At 41.8% G+C, this 17,398-nt stretch overlaps 2 protein-coding genes across 3 annotated transcripts; both read left to right on the forward strand.

Moving 5' to 3' along the window:
• Positions 1-1,481: 1,481 nt before the first annotated feature.
• troap (trophinin associated protein) lies at positions 1,482-7,825 on the forward strand. 2 transcript variants are annotated; one of them, XM_079274528.1, is made up of 14 exons: positions 1,482-1,610; positions 1,996-2,082; positions 2,471-2,708; positions 2,799-3,333; positions 3,948-4,060; positions 4,239-4,290; positions 5,029-5,174; positions 5,266-5,320; positions 5,426-5,508; positions 5,604-5,690; positions 6,340-6,426; positions 6,535-6,826; positions 6,982-7,184; positions 7,460-7,825. In XM_079274528.1, the coding sequence occupies exons 2-14, from the start codon at positions 2,021-2,023 to the stop codon at positions 7,538-7,540; spliced, it is 2,034 nt and encodes a 677-aa protein (XP_079130654.1). In that variant the 5' UTR covers positions 1,482-1,610; positions 1,996-2,020; the 3' UTR covers positions 7,541-7,825. The 2 variants fall into 2 exon arrangements, with proteins under 2 accessions (XP_079130654.1, XP_079130655.1); XM_079274529.1 differs by having other exon boundaries at positions 1,486-1,610; positions 6,337-6,426.
• A 744-nt stretch (positions 7,826-8,569) lies between these two features.
• Positions 8,570-16,971, forward strand: pfkma (phosphofructokinase, muscle a). Its single transcript, XM_079274063.1, has 22 exons — positions 8,570-8,765; positions 9,738-9,811; positions 10,246-10,323; positions 11,316-11,505; positions 11,840-12,005; positions 12,239-12,283; positions 12,544-12,652; positions 12,756-12,851; positions 12,942-13,034; positions 13,126-13,251; positions 13,377-13,441; positions 13,870-13,933; positions 14,059-14,205; positions 14,535-14,605; positions 14,751-14,838; positions 14,956-15,108; positions 15,194-15,358; positions 15,457-15,518; positions 15,873-15,984; positions 16,078-16,177; positions 16,387-16,492; positions 16,578-16,971. The coding sequence occupies exons 1-22, from the start codon at positions 8,675-8,677 to the stop codon at positions 16,711-16,713; spliced, it is 2,337 nt and encodes a 778-aa protein (XP_079130189.1). The 5' UTR covers positions 8,570-8,674; the 3' UTR covers positions 16,714-16,971.
• The last annotated feature ends 427 nt before the right edge of the window (positions 16,972-17,398 follow it).

Below are 17,398 nucleotides of genomic sequence, written 5' to 3' on the forward strand. Positions count from 1 at the left end.
GCTGGCAGCGACACCTGCAGGCCGTCCACAGCCACTGACGGAGAGGGAGGGTCTTTATTGTTTTCAACATGATCTGATCCTGCAGTGGTGAAAGGCGTATTCAGATCCTTGAGTAGAAGAAGAAATACTGCGATCTGAAAATATTTAATTACAATTAAAAGTCCTTGGTAAATAGTATGCTTTAGAAGGCTACCTTTAAATGGTTGTGTTATATCTTAGCTGTATGTTATTATAGTATGACACAAATGTATTAATTCATTGTATTGACATGGTATTATTTGCGAACAAGCTATAGTTTCTCTTATATTTTTATTTAGTTATCTGGCTATTTAACTATCTTGTTTATTTGACTCTACATTGTTTTAACAACAAACAAACTGCAAGTTCGTAATGTTTACCTGCTAGCCGACGTTGGCCTGATCCCAGACGCCTGAATCCACAACCCACATCGCATTTTATTCAAATACGATTGAGGTTAATTAAAATAAGTGGTAACGTTAACTTGGACTAAAAGTCTATTGATATCAGGATGATACTGCTTACTCCAAAGCTGGGACGACAAAACACTGCCCCCTAGAGGCTCTTTGGGGGTAACGTTAAATTAACTTAAATTAATTAGTAACGTAATTTAGAGGCCGAAATGCAGCATTATTATCCACTATGTCTCACTATTTATCTGTTCAGTGATAAAGTAGCTATAATCGTGATACAAAATAACGGAATCAATCAGTATTTAAACATTTTAGAATATGAGCCACAAACCTTCATAGTGTAAACTATTATGGTTGAGTTACGTTAAGAGCCCTCTAGAAAGTAGTGTTCCAGTGTATGTGTCTGGGGCTTTTATTGTGAAGGATGAAACGGAAAAGGGAAAAGAGGAAAAACGTTCTTGTGAAGTGTGTGAAGAGAGAATAAAGTGGCTGCCATCTTGGTGCAGACTACATAGCCCCGTGTTTATTATTGTATTCCTATTATAAAGTCTAGGCGCAACATAACCCTCAGCTCCATTACATTGATTCTCTCTCTCTCATTGAACCTTTTTCCTCTTTCCGTTTCACCCTTCACAATAAAAGCCCTAGACACATACACTGGAACACTGCTTCCGAGAGAGCTCTTAGTATGTATTTGTTTTTTTTCCGAATGTATTGACAAGTACTTGTTACCACATTTCTTCTGTTACTTGTTTTAAATGTTATATGTTCTTTGCTGCTTTTATGTTTTGGTTTCCGCTCTCGTGGACGATACACTTATATTCTATTCGCAGGCCGCGGCAAAAAGCAATTACGTGGTAAAACAACTTTGGCGTCGTTACCATGGAGCTGTTTTCGAGAACACGCTGCTCATTGGTGGAGGTTATCGTCATAAACAAAGCACGTGCAGTCATTGGCTGGTACGGCTTCCTATTGCGACCAATGGTGAAGGGCGCTTTTTACAAACGGCTGCGAGTCCAGGAAGTTGACAGCCCAACTGCGGTGTGAAAGGACACAACAATGGATCTTTAAACCCGCACAAAACTGCTGCAAAACCAAAACATTTGGATCTAATTGTACCAGAAATACTTTATTGGAAGCACAGAAGGAAGTAACAGAGGCCCCTTTTCTGTTTTTAAAGTATGTAACGTATATAATACACGGCTCTACGTGCGTATGTAGAATGTGTAACGATAAAATAATATAACCTTTTAACAGCTAAATTAGTCTTCTGCTCGCGTTAAAGCTCATCTACTCCTCTTTTGCACCGAGCGTAGTATGTGATCTACTGGTCAGGCTAATAAATGCGATTGTTAAATACCTGGTTTAATACAGAGTTGTTTTTTTAATGTGCCACTGATGGTGAGGCATGTGTTTGCATGGAGCTCTAGCTTCCTTAATTGCGTGTTTTCTTGCCTCCCATCTTTGGTGACTTTAGTTAAATTGTGAATTGTTAAGTTTGGGAAATAATTGTAGTCTATTGTTTATGTTTTTGCACGATTTATGTATTTTGTTGCTCCTCTAGTTGCTCTTCACACCGTGCTCTCATTATGGACCCCTCTCCAGTCCTTCGTCAGCAAAGTCAGAACAAAATCCGCCATGACATCATGAGGTAAACCAGTTTATAAAGCACTAGAGACAATGTTTCACTGTATGTTACCCTGCCTTTAGGGCAGGGTACAAAAACCTCTGGCATCATATGTGTAATCCTGTTGTCTTATTGTTTGGTCAATACGCTCCTATTTAAATCTAAATTGTGGATGCTTTAGAATGTATTTTATGAGGCAAAGTTCTTGTTCTTGTCTTGTGTTTAGACATGCAACATTTGCAAACTTTGGCTTCTTTTGTTTAATAAAAAACAAGAGAAATACGTTTATATTTCTCAAAGTAAGGCAGCAAAAAATGTGTTTGTGTTGGTACCACTGTAGTGATCAAAAATAAATTCTAACAATGTTTTACTCTAATTGCGTTTATTCCTTTGACTGGTTTTCTCCGCACAGAACGACTAATGGACATAACAAAGTGCCGGCGCACCCAAAGCCTTCCAAACTACTCTCCGCACCTCACCTTTCCAACAAGAATGTTGAGAACCAGGATCCAGGAATCTCAGAAATAGGTAGGAAGGCACCCGTGCGACCGGGTGTTAGTCGGCTTCCAGTCCTTGCAAAGTCCCTTCGTCTCCAGACTCTGTCCGACTTCAGTCAAACTCACTGTAGGTGGGAGGAGAAACCTCTGGCTGTAAGTGCCTCCTTCATGTCCTGCAGATTTAAATGCATCCTATTTAATCAGATTAATCGTATGTTCTTGATACTTTAAATGTTTCTACAGGGGAAAACTAGGAAGAAAAAGCCATGCACCAGGCCTGTACCTTTCAACCTGTCTCAGCCCAAGGTATCAAGAGGGGCCACTGAAAAACATCAACCCCTCACTGTGTCTCAATCAAGGACCGGTGCTAATACTGTCCAACCTGATGATAATGTATGCAATGCTCGTCTGAAAACTCAAAACATTCATGCAAAACCTACAAAACAGCCAGCTACGTTAAACCACAATGTGGACTCGACTAAAGGTACAGGGACATCTGACAGAGGGGCTGAAGACAATACATACAGACAGATTTCAGGACAATCTGGGCCTTCCAACACGTTTAAGATTTCAGCCGTTTCAGCCAATCCTGTATCATCCGTTCCCAATAATGCTGTGCATCAGCCCAGCGCTGCTTCTTCTGCACAGCCTGCTTTTAGTGCAGAGGCCTGTTTGGATAACATGAGCCTGCTTAGTCTCAAAGATCCAGCCAAGACATCCCATGCTAGCCAGAACACCCAGCTGACCACAGAGGCCAGTTCTTCCAAAAGTTCCTCCGGTGAGTTAAATGTGTCGTTGCCTTGTTTTTGCTTTTTGCCCAGTACGCTTCCATTTGTATTTTGCCCAATATTCCAGAATATGTTTGAGTTTTATGTTTGCATCTATGTAGATTCATTTGTTTGTGTGTCCTGCTGCCAGTGTACATTTAGCTCAAACTGCAGTCCAATAGATCAGCCCTTTAATAAATCCTACCTTTATGAAGGTTATAATGTTCATCTTTTGAATCAACTTTTTGGTAATATTGAAGGATGAAGTTTTATATTGTGTTATACTGACGGGTGTTTCTATTATATTGTCCCACCTCATGTAATATCAATCAGGGTAGGCTAATAAATGGACCAACATAATACTTTTGCTTATATTCTGTAGTTTTATTCTCCTACACCAATTGAACATTTTTAATACTGCTACAACAACTGCATTCCTCCATGGAGATGAATGTATCTCACCTGCACAACAATACAATTGTAGCTTATAAATAATTAGATAGCTAGAATCATGAAGAGTTTCATGATTACATCCTCTCTTTTTTTTGTTGTGCTTTTAATAACTACATTGCTCATTTATTTTGCCATCTGAATTGCAGTAAACAGTGTTTCTAATGTATTTCAGACAAAGCAAAGAGCTTCCAGTCTGATCATGCAGCTTTGCTCAGTATCCAACGGAACGAAGGCGTAAGAGCCACATATGTGGGATCTGCAACTCCACAGTCCAACAACCACCTGGTGAGTTTTCAAATTTCATTTACTTCCTTCTTTTACTGTCGTTTGTTCCCTACTCTTTTACTTACTGGTCATTATTGAGGTTTTGAATGTTTATTTTTCGTCTGAATAGTGAGTTCAGTTATTCTAAATCTTTTAAATGTGTTCTAATGGGCTTATTTGGTGATTCTCTTGTTTGCAGCCCCAGCGAGTGCCTGTCATGAAGAGTCGACAGAAAGCTGGACCCACTAATGGTGAGCACAAGCGTAACACATACTGTGTGTACCTGAACATACAGCATGTGATCACAGTAGATATAAACCTTGTTGTTAACCACAATAACAGATATGACTGCAACATTAGAAATGTCATGTCAAATGGTGTCTTTATATATGTGTTTGTGTTACTTTCTAATATTAATACATTATTTATTTGATGAAAGAAATCGTTTGACATTTTGGGTAAAACTCTTATTCACTTTCTTGCACATGTTCCTGCTCGGCCCAAAGACTTCACATCGGGATAAACGCACAATTATTATGTTTATTGACTTGGAAAGTTTTGCAAATATATAACCTCCATGTTTAAACATTCTTTGGGCACCAAATCTGGCTCTTTTTATTCATCAGTGGCCCACCCATGAAACACAAAACATGTACGAATGAACCAAACTAAATAGAAGTGAGCTTTAGAGGTGCTAGTAGGCAGGTTTTGTTACCTTTGCACAGAGCCAGGCTAGCTATTTCTGTCCGTTTCCAGTCTTTGTGCTAAGCTAAGCTACCTGGCAGCTGGCTCCCACTTCATATTGACGATGGCTGAGCCAGCGGCTCGCAGTTAACGTCAGAGTGATGTCTTGTGTCGTCGAGAAACGGACAGAAGCGAAGCCAATTTGAGTTCTTGTAAAACTGAACGGTACATAACAAACAATGCAATGTAAATAAAACAGCCTATGCATGTCAATCATATCTGTGCCCTTTGTGCTCTTCTGACAGGATTAATGAAGCCGCTGCAGTTCTCCCCGGACCGTGCTGCACTGCAAAGTATCCTGCAGAACGAGGGCGTGAAGGCTGGAGGGCCTGTTGGTGCCACACCCCGAAACTCCACCTGTCCTCCAGGCAGAGGCACTTCAATCTACACAGTATGGATACATACAATTTGTTTTTTTAACTTACTCCATTGCTTTTGAAACACAAACACAGTTACATTTAGTGCGCTGCATCCTTTCTCAGGCTCGGAGAGTGCCGCTCAGAAAGAATCGTGCAGAGGCGACCGGAGGAGCAGTAGGTAAGATGCAGAACCGTTGTTTTTGTTATCTCATGAAGCCTAATGCATGCTTATCCTCTCTGTCGGTTTACCCTGATGTGACGCCGCATTTTTTCTAATCCTCAGCAATATCAGTCAAAGAGACTCCACTGAATACATGGACTCCACAGAGGGTCCGCAACACCAGGCATCAGCCCATGTCTGCTATGGTCAGTATACATGTTTAGTATGTTCATGCTCTTGTCTGTTTAGGTACAGTGTTTCTCACAGATGCTCCTTTCTCTCACCATGCTGCTGTTTGCAGAAATGGCATCTGTCAACACAACAGTCACCGTACACCGGCACTCCTGGGCTGCGGAGCTATAAAGCCAACCTTCAGCCGCACCAGGAGGTGAGAGCAGGAAGTCATGTCAATGTTATAATGTGTCGCCAGAGCTTTTATACAAATCTGTTCGAAAGTCCAACACAAAACAAAAAGAGAACCTAATCTGTTTGTGCAGATAAGATTTCAGGCACAGTCAAAGACTGTTACAAGGCTGCTATAACAAAAACTTTCAGATTTTCAATTTAGATACACTTAATGGATGCAACATTTCAGAAATGTAAAGATGTTTTAAAAGCAGCATATCTTTTTTGGAATTAAGAAATTCGTAGAAAATTTAAAATATGTTTGGCGTTGAGGTTTGATGACTAAGATATTGAATAGCTTTGGTGCAAATAGCCTTTTGTCACAAAAACATCCTCACGTAATCAGCGATCTCAAGATTTTAGATGTTGAAGATGTTAACAAATGATTGAATTATCAAGGTCAGGATTTGAAGAACGGAGTGCACATTTTAAAAGCTGGCGGCGATAATGCTACACCACTGTTGCATTAAAAGAGACTTCTTAATATGGAATAACTGGAACAAGACCATGAATAACATTATGTTGTACCTTTGATCCAGAGCCTGTTAGTACTACTACCATCACAGCATATATCTTTAACCAGAAATAAACATGCGTGTCACAATTCATATGACTTTCTTGTTTGTTAGCAGGAGGTCGTCCAGAGATTATTTGATGATCAAGAGGACGACAAAGATCCTGAGACACGAGCAGAGCGACTCCCACTTCAAGTCACAACTGTAAGAAGTGAACTTAAGTTCTTAAGAATTAAGTGCTTGTCAGGTTCTTATTTGAAATATATTGTAAAATCCCTGTATGCCGTTTGGTGTCGTCCCTCACTCCTCCAGACTGCATCCCACTGTGGAGAACAGGGAGAGGTGAGCGGGGTCGGTAGCAACGAGGTCGACGAGGATCAGCAGGAGGTTGTGGGAGGACAGACGTTCTTCCAGGCACCGCAAAGAGAGTCCGTCATTTTTTTCTCAACTGGCAAAGCGCTGTTAAGAGCTCGGCGCTTTGAGAAGCAGGAAGGCTCCGCCCGTCACCAGCAGCATGGCCCGGTGCTGCCGGTACATGAAGAGCTGTCGTCTGTGTCAGTGCCAACCTGTGAGATCAACCCTCCTGTTAAACGTCTGCACGGAGGTAACACTGACATCTCATAATAGTAATTATACCATATCAATATGTAACTTTTAGTGTGACTCATACAATGAGCGTTTTCCATGTGACTAGATATCGTCTTGAAGTGTGACTTTTTTACGATTACAGACCTCATTGTTACTTTTTTACGATTACAGACCTCATTGTTCAGAAGACGTGTGCTCCGAGTCTTGCCGTGGCGATGCTGCGTAAACGTTTCCCTCCTCTGGAGGAGCTTCGCTTGGACGAGGAGGTGGCCTCCTACACCTCGGGGTCCGTCCCGGCTGCTCCCGGTATTTTCCCACCGCGGCCCCGCTGTGGAAACCCGCTGGCCTCCATATTGCACTCCGAAGAGGACTTCGTGAGTAGACTGCTGACAGTGCATATTTATTCATTTATTTGTTTATTTGATAGGGACGTCAGTGTAAAATACGAGATGTAAACATGCCAGACCTCTGTAGTCCCTAAGCAGGTAACAAAAACAGGAACAAGTGACAAGAAATATACACGCTCAGAGAAGAAGTATTAACGGTGCTATGGGAAGCATTACATTAAATCATTTGTTTTTTAAATTATTAAATTATCATATTTTCGCACAAGTTAATATGAATATTTATTTATTGTTTTGTTTTCCAGACATTTGTTCCGATTGGTTACGATCCCTCGTCCGGCTGTTTTTCTCCACCAAGCTCTGCAGGGGGGATGACTTTGCACTAATAAGTACAGTATTTGTGTTCCTGTTAATATCTGGAGTGGCTAAGTTCACTCTGATACACTGATGAGACTCTTTTAATGGAACTTAATTAGTTTTTCCAACATTGTTGATGCCAACGAACGCTGCTCGTATAGTTTCATTTAGAAACCTTGTTGTCTCTCATCGATGCTTTTTAAAAACAATTTAGAAATATATATTTCTGTTGAAAAATGCATCTTTTACACCCATGTTGACAAAGTCGATGCACACTTATTAGAATTATTATGATTCATGTTCTCAATGTACAATGTTTATAATAAAAAAAAATATATGACACTGTCTGTTTCTTATTAAGTAGTTATTAAGTATTAGGATTGACTGATCTTCTCTGTTTTAAATCATAAAACATTTTGGACTGTTGAAACATGTAACTTGATGATGTTACCTTGAGCTCTTGCAACATGTAATTGGCATTGATTACGATAATGCAATCGTTCGTTGCATTCCTACTCGGGATATATCATCTTCTGCTACTTTGATTTCAATCATTCAGTTTTTTAGTCTGTCTCTTGTAAATCCCCACGTTCTTTGCCTGATAATGTTATTTTCCCTGAAGTCCCTTATGTAATGCTCAGCATTCAAGATGTGGAAAAAAAAGATCATCTTTATAGCATGAAACGAGATATGAAAGGTTGCCTTGCATTCCCCAAGGTGCACATATCAGCGTCATGCGACACGGTATCCTATTTTAGAGGGAAGGCAGTATTGCTACTACATACAGTACAGTACATGTGCTGCTTACAGCTAACGTCATGTGTAGAAGTGACAAAATAAACCAAAACGTTTCATATTTTGTGACTTTTTTCGTATTGTTTGGAAATAATTCATCTGAAATGCATTCAAACAGTTTCCCGTCACATGAGGGCCATGTGCCATTGTGTTTCCCTGTGTCCCCTGCAGGTGGTATATTTAGTAGAGTTGTGAGTGAGTGGTGGAGGGTGTCAGTGGGAGGGAGCTCTGGGAACAGTAGTCTATAAAGCCTGAGCCGTCACTGGTGCCTCCCTGAGGAGCAGAGAGTGAAGGACGAGCAGCTCTCTTCTCTCTCCTTCTCTTTCCCTTCGTCGTGTCCAGCTGTCTGACCCCGATCCTCTGGAATCATGGCCAAAGATCTCCATCCAACCACCGACCCCACAAAGATGGGGCTTGGCCGCTCCATCGCCGTGCTGACATCAGGAGGAGACGCCCAAGGTAAGCAGAGTCTTGAACTGTCAAAACACAAAATGAATCTGTGTGAAAGCATCTTCCCTGCTGATGTGTCCGAGTACAACGCTGAATCCCAACCATCTGGAAGAAGCCTCCAACATCTTACTGGGGCCAATAAAGTATCATGTTAGTGCTCCGCGTGACATCTGAAGTCCGTTCAGGAGTCAAAGAACAGAAAGGGTAAGCAACATTTTCCCAGCACGTCAGAGTGGCACAGTCAAGGCCAGTTGTTGGCGGTTGATAAATGTTTGGCTGTCATGATAAGAAAGATTCACAACACCTCCAGTGTTTGATGGATATCCAGCAAAACTTAAAATCTCCTTCCAAGTGACGGACAATGCACAAAATACACTGTGTGGTACATACAAGAGTGTATATACTTTATAAGTCAAGTTTAAACTGAGTTCGTTACGATATCATCCATACAGGCTGCATTGTCCTTTGTTTTAAAAACTGGCATGAAGCTCCTGTAGGAAATTGCTCCATCAATGATGTCTCACATTTATCTCGTGATCCTGTGTGATCTCTCTCTCCAAACCTGACTCCAACCCCTTTGTGTTATCTTCCCAAGCGGTCCCTTTTTTCACATCTTTGGGGCTAATTTTAGTGGCGTTGACCTTTTTCTGGTATGGAGGAGAGAACACCCCCCCCCCCAAATCCACAGCTGCTGTCTGGTGAAACAAGAGCTGCATCATGCCAAGCTGCCACAACACAAGATCACACTGTGGCATTTAGTGTACTGGACATCCAGGGGCAGCATGGTACACAAGACGTACAGCCCCATAAATCCCCCTGCTGTCCTTTCCATTTGGCTATTTCTGTCTCATCTGTTGCCGATGGACAGGTCACTTAAAGGTTAATAGTTCAGCTGATAATTGACAGGAAGTGTTAACCCGAGTAAGACGTTCTCCTATGATGTGACCTCAGCCATCACGTTCCTTCATTTGTGTGTCTCAGGTATGAACGCTGCTGTGAGAGCCACAGTCAGAGTTGGTCTCTACACCGGAGCCAAAGTCTACTTTGTTCATGAGGTACGGACTGCGTAAAGGCTACAGTACGTTCAGCGGAGACACCCTGCAGGATAAAACACTGTTTTTCATGCATTGTTCAATTTTGAGATTTTGGGCTATTTTGTGCTAACAAAATGAAACAAGAATTTTGAACCTGGTTTTTATCAAATGTTCAGATTCCTGTTCTCTAAATGTATGCATATTAGCACATATTTGGTAAGAGAATGCCTCATTTGCATATTTAAACAGCATTTCAGAAAACTTGTTATACAGAAAACATTTGCCTTAATGTAAGTAATCATCTGGGGAAGTTTTCATGGTGGTATTTCTATTTTTTTTTTTTTATCCTATTCACCTGGGTCATCTCCCCTAAAGAGAGAAAAGGGTTTTGTAGCAGTGAGGGTTAACCGGTGCATCAGGAATAATACCTTTAATATCTTTAACGTGTGCTGCAGGGCTATCAGGGTCTGGTGGACGGAGGAGACAACATTCGCCTCGCCACATGGGAGAGTGTGTCCATGATGCTTCAGCTGGTGAGCGAATACATCGTGTCGTGTTCGTAGTGTTCTAAAGGGTCAGTTCGCTTACACAGCACACAAACTACTCCCGTCGATACGGGAATAATAAAACAAGACAAACCAGAAACAAAGACACAAAGAGAGAAAAACTGTAAAAAAGAGAGAATGAAGAAGGGTTTTGTTTCATGGCAAGACCTTTGGTGAGTTGAATTAAGCTATAGAAAGATTGTAAAGGTTTCTCAGACTGTCACATCTTAGTCTTGGTTCAGTTTCTTCTGCCACAGCAATACTTAAGGTGAATGGGATTTCGTTTGTGCTCCTCACGGCACTGAAAAATTACAGTTAAAACTGTTGCAGCAGCTGTGTTTGCATAATAAGTCATAAACATGTACTGAACCGCTGGTGTGTTTCTTTATCGCACAACATTTTATTCACCTCCATTGTATCCCGGTGGCTGCAGAAGGCGGGTGCATCAAAAACTAGATAAAAGTGAAACGTATCAGCCTGGCTGGACATTACAACTGGTAAGAGAGAAGATGGATTTTCCTTTTGTAATTTGGGTGAACTGATCCTTTAACCTTTTGACTCCACTTGGACTCAAGACCATCCTCCACATTTCCTGCCGTGAAGCGCTGGTAACATTTTTGAGTGATGATATTAAATGACTTCCTCATCCCTGTAGCTGAGAGATGATGGAGATGCATACTGTGAAGCCTGTGATTCACATTTCTTTCAATCATCTGTGTTGTATAAATAAAGAGGCCTGGCAAGTGGAGAGGGAATAACATGCTGAGAGTCATGAAGTGTGTGACTTCACGGCATCTTAATGAGTCTCATTCCACAGTGTTATAAAGCCACCCTGATGAGCATCAGCTCATATTTATTTAAGGGGTAACATTGGGTAAGTGTTGTGGGAAAATATTGTGTCAGCAATCATTGTTACATTCTGCTTCCTTCAAAGCCAGAACATGTTTGTGTGTCAGTACCTTCTCCTCTTCACTTGTCAGGGAGGTACTGTCATCGGCAGCGCCCGCTGCAAGGACTTCCGCTCCAGAGAGGGTCGTACGAAGGCAGCTTGCAACCTAGTGAAGCTGGGCATCACCAACCTGTGTGTGATCGGAGGCGACGGCAGTCTGACTGGAGCCAACGATTTCAGGACTGAGTGGAGCGGGCTGCTGAGTGACCTCGTCCAAGATGGTAAAGAGACAAACGTAGTGTGGCTGCGAGAATAATAATGGCTCCTTCAGCCTCATCCCCTCAGCTGTGCAACAATCTCAGCCAGTACTCTCCTAATACATCATATTAAAGATGGGACAAATTGTTTTAGAAGGTATCTAAACAAATAAACCATGCATATACAATCATTTTCCAAAAATGCCAAAATCAGATATGTCTTCTTTGACAGCGAGGTAAATGAAACGACTTCAGTTATAACGCTATTCCTCTTAAAAACAGCGATAGCACCTGTGAGTAAAGGAAGAAATACGGGCATTTTATGTTTTTTTTTCTTCATGTTTTGTTATTTGTGCAGGTAAGATTACAGACACAGAAGCCAAGACATCTTCCCACCTGAACATCGTGGGCATGGTGGGCTCCATCGACAACGACTTCTGTGGCACCGACATGACCATTGGCACTGACTCCGCCCTTCACCGCATCATCGAGGTGGTGGACGCCATCACCACTACCGCACAGAGGTCAGACATCACTGCGACCCTCCCTCCATGCACACAGTGATTCACTTTGATATTCAACAAGATTATTGCAGCAGCAAAGAGCAGCACACATGAAGTATGCAGGACAGAATACAGTGCTGCATCAAGTCAAGTAAATAACTGCCTTTGAGTGCGCAAAGAAAGGTGAATGTGTTTTGTTTTACTGTTATTGACAATTCCTCTTCTCATTTGTACAAAATGCATCTCATCCACAGCCACCAGAGGACGTTCATCCTGGAAGTGATGGGCAGACACTGTGGGTCGGTACCTTGGTTGCTTGGTTCATTAAGTGTGTGTGGGTGTGTGTTGTGCATGTATGTAGTAAACAGCGGTCCAGAGTATAATATATTTTTGCTCTCAATCTACTTTAGTATGTTCACCTACTGATATTTAGTCACAATACAAATAAAATATTTGTCACTTTGTTCGCTGTTATAATAAACACATTTATCAATAGGTTTATATCAATAGGTTTATATCAACATCCATGATTGATTTTATCGTGTGTGTGCGGCTGCAGGTACCTGGCCCTGGTGACGGCGCTGTCCTGCGGTGCAGACTGGGTGTTCATTCCAGAGATGCCACCAGATGACGACTGGGAGAACCACCTGTGTAGGAGGCTGGCAGACGTATGTGTGTGTTTTTATTTGCAGATGGAGATGCCTGCTCTAAACACCGCAAAAATATCATTCAGAATGTACCAGTGTATCATTTCCTCTGTTGTTTTTCTAGCAAAGGGCCAGAGGTTCTCGTCTGAATGTGATCATTGTGGCTGAAGGTGCGATATGCAGAGATGGCAAGCCGATTACATCCGACCAGATCAAGAAGGCAAGCTCTTTTTCCCCAATGTCAGTAAAGTATTAATCCAAGTTGCTCAGACAACGGGCCATACTAACAATGGATTCATTTTTTCCCCAGCTGGTGACTGACAGGCTCAGCTTTGATACCCGCATCACTGTTCTTGGACACGTGCAGAGAGGAGGAACACCTTCCGCCTTTGACAGAATTCTGGTAAGTGTCTCATTAAAACACCAAATACAAAGAACAGTGTACACCCCCCACACACACACACCTGATGATGATGTGTGTGTGTGTCGTCCAGGGCAGCAGGATGGGTGTGGAGGCGGTGATGGCGCTGCTGGAGGCCACCCCAGACACTCCTGCCTGTGTCGTCAGCCTGTCGGGGAACCAGGCAGTCAGACTGCCGCTCATGGAGTGTGTGCAAGTGGCAAGTGAAAATATTTAGTTCCTGTGTTTTAGGGTGTTTTTCTCCTTGTTTTGGAGGATGTGCATGTGCACTGGCGTTACAGTGAGGGACTTCTCACTGACTCTCTGTCGCTCACGTTGCTACAGACCAAAGATGTGACCAACGCCATGGCTGAGGGCAGATTTGAGGATGCCATCAAGCTCAGAGGAAGGTAAGTATTTCGCTCTTAAATTGATTGCAATCATAATAAACAATTCAATTGATTCATCATAAAATGTTATTTTTAATTCATAATCCGTAGACAGACATAGGAAACAGAATTATTACCACATTGTATGCATCATTTATATTTAATGTATTTATAATATTTTTTTTATTTGGTCGATTTTATTAATTCATTTAAATTAGATACTGTAAAAATCTATGATGATTATGTGGTGCACTCTGGGCTTATATAAGCAGTATCAATGCATTGAGCAGAGAAAATAAAGAGGATAAAGTACAAGCATAAAACAAAGTAGAAAAATGATTTAAAAACTTCAATTCTATAACAGATTGATACCGCTAGTCAAATTCTCAAAAAAGAAAAGAGTGTATTTCTCTGAGTTATCAACACTCAACCTTAGTTATGTCGTGCAGGAGTTTTGAGAACAACTGGAACATATACAAGCTGCTGGCTCACATCAACCCTCCAGATGTTAAGGTAAGGACCGGCCATTTTCTAAGCCAGACTCTTACCACCGTTTATAAAGATTATTGTTTATAAAATGAACTATTTGAATGTTTACACCAGCATATTTTGTCATCTTCTTCTCTCTTACTGACCAGAGCAACATCAACATGGCCATCGTGAACATCGGCGCTCCCTGCGCTGGTATGAATGCTGCCGTCCGTTCAGCAGTGAGGATTGGCCTCATCGAGGGCCACAACATGTTGGCTGTCCATGACGGCTTTGACGGTCTGGCTCACGGAAAGGTCAGTGTACATTTCCCTCTTTGCTCCAGACCTCCTTGTGGTATGATTTGGTGAAATCTTCAGAGTTAAGTAAAACAAATGCTACTCTACCAATAGTGTCATATATATATATATATATATATATATATATATATATAGGAGTTTTATTCCAGTGAATATATATATATATATATATATATATATATATATATATATATATATATATATATATATATATATATATATATATATATATATATATATATATATATATACACACACACACACACGTCCATGTTTTAATATTTGTAGTATAAAGTACAGTACTCAGTATTTTTTTCTCACTACAGATTGAACCCATCACCTGGACTTCAGTGACTGGCTGGACTGGAAAAGGAGGCTCGATGTTGGGCACCAAGAGGTAAAACATAACTTGTTACTCTTTTTTTAAGTGGTACAGCTTTTGACATAACAGAGCAGAGGCAGTCGGTGGAGACTTGGCTTGGGAGGGTTGTTTTCAATAACACAACACTTTTCACTGTGTAATTCATCTGCGTTTCCCAAAGAACTCTGCCAGGTAAAGTATTGGAGGAAATCAGCCTGAATATTGCCAAGTTCAACATCCACGCTTTAGTGATCATCGGTGGATTTGAGGTAAAGATGTGACAGCTATTTTTCTCTTTTAAAACCAGTAGTTATGTCAGCGTTGTTTGATCAACAACAAAAATGCACTGCATCTATCTGACATCTTTATCTTCTTCCTCGCTGCAGGCCTATGTGGGAGGCCTGGAGCTGGTTCAGGCCAGAGAGAAATACGAGGAGTTGTGCATTCCCATGGTGGTTATCCCCGCCACCGTCTCCAACAACGTCCCCGGCTCTGACTTCAGCATCGGCGCAGACACCGCCCTCAACACCATCACCGCTGTCAGTGCCTCAACAACAGATATGCACACATATGTACAAAAACAAATCCAGCTAAATTAATTTCTCCTTTGATTTTTTTCTGCAGACTTGCGACAGAATCAAGCAGTCTGCAGCCGGGACTAAGCGCCGCGTGTTCATCGTTGAGACTATGGGCGGATACTGTGGCTACCTGGCCACCATGGCCGGTCTGGCTGCTGGGGCTGATGCCGCCTACATCTATGAGGAGAAATTCAGCATCAAAGACCTGGAGGTGAGTTGATGTTAGGACCCGTTTATCCAGTTTTCAGTTGCAAGACGCTCTGCACCTTTAAACAGTGATGTGTTCTGATTGTGATCTGTGGACTGTAGGTGAACGTAGAGCACCTTTTGAACAAGATGAAGACAACAGTGAAGAGAGGTTTGATTCTCAGGTTGGTTTTCAGTCGGGTGTGAACTGAATGTGCAGCAGATATGAATGCTTAATTCTGAGTTAACAATATGGGCATTTAAAACACACATTTTGGCTCCAGTTTACTCACTCTGGACGTATTTAACAGGCAACAGAATGGCTAACATTTGCTTTATAACATTTTAATCATGAATTCAAAATGTGAGTTCCTCCAGGTTCCCCTTTTGACCAAATTACACAGTTAAACCCCTCTAAGGTGTTTAGTACCTTCAAGACACAACTCCTCATGACTTATGTCATATTCTGGAAACAGTCTATTATTCTATATCCTTCTAGATAACAGTACAACAATCTCTCACTTTTCATTCTACAATAGGAACGAGAACTCAAATGCCAACTACACCACCGACTTCATCTTCAACCTGTACTCTGAGGAGGGCAAAGGCGTCTTTGACTGCCGTAAGAATGTCCTCGGACACATGCAGCAGGTCTGTTCATGCAGCGAAGCATCCCATCCACTTGAAATAGATTGCTAAATTGCAACATGGTCGATGATGCACCTTTCTGTCCTTTATTTACAGGGGGGCACTCCAACACCCTTTGACAGAAACTTTGGCACAAAGATGGGTGCCAAGTCTGTTCTGTGGCTCAGTGAGAAACTCAAGGAGTGTTACAGGCACGGTACGTGGGCCTAAAATCAAATGTATCCGTTGCACGTTTTGAGAATATATAATACCAACAGGCAGTGGTGAAATGTCACCGAGTACATTCGCTGCAAGTATAATTTTAACGTACTTGTACCTACTTGAACGGAAGATGTTGTTTGTCTGAATAGCGTCTCCACCATTAACACGATTTAAATGAACTGTTTCACTTCCTGCGTCCTTTAGGTCGCATCTTCGCCAACACGCCAGACTCTGCCTGTGTGCTGGGCATGAGGAAGAGGGCGCTCACCTTCCAGCCTCTTTCTGAACTGAAGGAAGACACAGATCTTGAGTAAGATGCATGTTTGATATATATTTTACTGTACTGTAACATGTTTAATGGTTATTATGATGATGAATCCTCATCATGAATGCAGGCACCGCATCCCCAAGACACAGTGGTGGCTGAAGATTAGGCCCATCATGAAAATCCTGGCCAAGTACGACATCAAACTAGACACATCCGAACACGCCGACATGGAGCATGTGATCAAGAGTCCCCTCGGGAAATAGACTCAGTCTGCGCCCAAGAACAGAGCGAGGCAATTTCTATGTTTCAGTACACAGTATTTTTCTTGTCCCACTACCTGTCCACATTCTTTGGTAAAGGAGCTGCTGTCTTATCCTTTCTCATCATTGAAGCAGTTAAAAGGCTCAATCTGCAGTGATGTTCTGTAGCTCTCCCATCCCTCAACACCTTCAATGAATCAGATACCAGATATCAAGCAACTAATTAAAGATATATTTACAAAAATGTAATGGTGTGTCCTTTTTGTTAAATGGAGCAGAATGTGAATTGTTCTGAGAAATAAGAATCTTATTCATTTTCAAACAGAATCCTACATGTACAGTAAGAATGCTGATAGACTACTCACAAATAAAGGTTTGTAACATGCTGCAGTGTTTAGGAGACGCTGTCACGACCCGGCTCAAAAAGTCGTAACATGAGGGAGACGAGACGAGTTATAAAAGGAATAAATAGACATTTATTTAAAGTACAGCCAACTAAATAAACACTCAGAACAAGGCAGCAGCCAGCCAGGTCCTCCACACAGGAGTCAGAGGAACCCAAAGAAGAGGGGCAGCCTTTACAGCTGGGACCAACCCAGCAGGCTCAGGTGGGGCTCGTTAGCTGCTGATCAACATCCTGCAAGACAACCGGAGAAGAAACGGACACAGACTCCTGGTGGAAGGGAGG

Source organism: Melanostigma gelatinosum, assembly GCF_949748355.1.
Source record: "Melanostigma gelatinosum genome assembly, chromosome: 8".
Lineage (NCBI taxonomy): Eukaryota > Metazoa > Chordata > Actinopteri > Perciformes > Zoarcidae > Melanostigma > Melanostigma gelatinosum.

Coding starts and splice junctions, on each gene's coding strand:
- troap (XM_079274529.1), top strand. CDS start 2,021: ATGGACCCCTCTCCAGTCCTTCGTCAGCAAAGTCAGAACAAAATCCGC. Junction 2,709..2,798: donor GGGAGGAGAAACCTCTGGCT/GTAAGTGCCTCC, acceptor ATGTTTCTACAG/GGGAAAACTAGGAAGAAAAA. Junction 5,691..6,336: donor ACCTTCAGCCGCACCAGGAG/GTGAGAGCAGGA, acceptor CTTGTTTGTTAG/CAGGAGGTCGTCCAGAGATT.
- pfkma (XM_079274063.1), top strand. CDS start 8,675: ATGGCCAAAGATCTCCATCCAACCACCGACCCCACAAAGATGGGGCTT. Junction 12,653..12,755: donor TGTGTAGGAGGCTGGCAGAC/GTATGTGTGTGT, acceptor TTGTTTTTCTAG/CAAAGGGCCAGAGGTTCTCG. Junction 15,985..16,077: donor TCCTCGGACACATGCAGCAG/GTCTGTTCATGC, acceptor CTTTATTTACAG/GGGGGCACTCCAACACCCTT.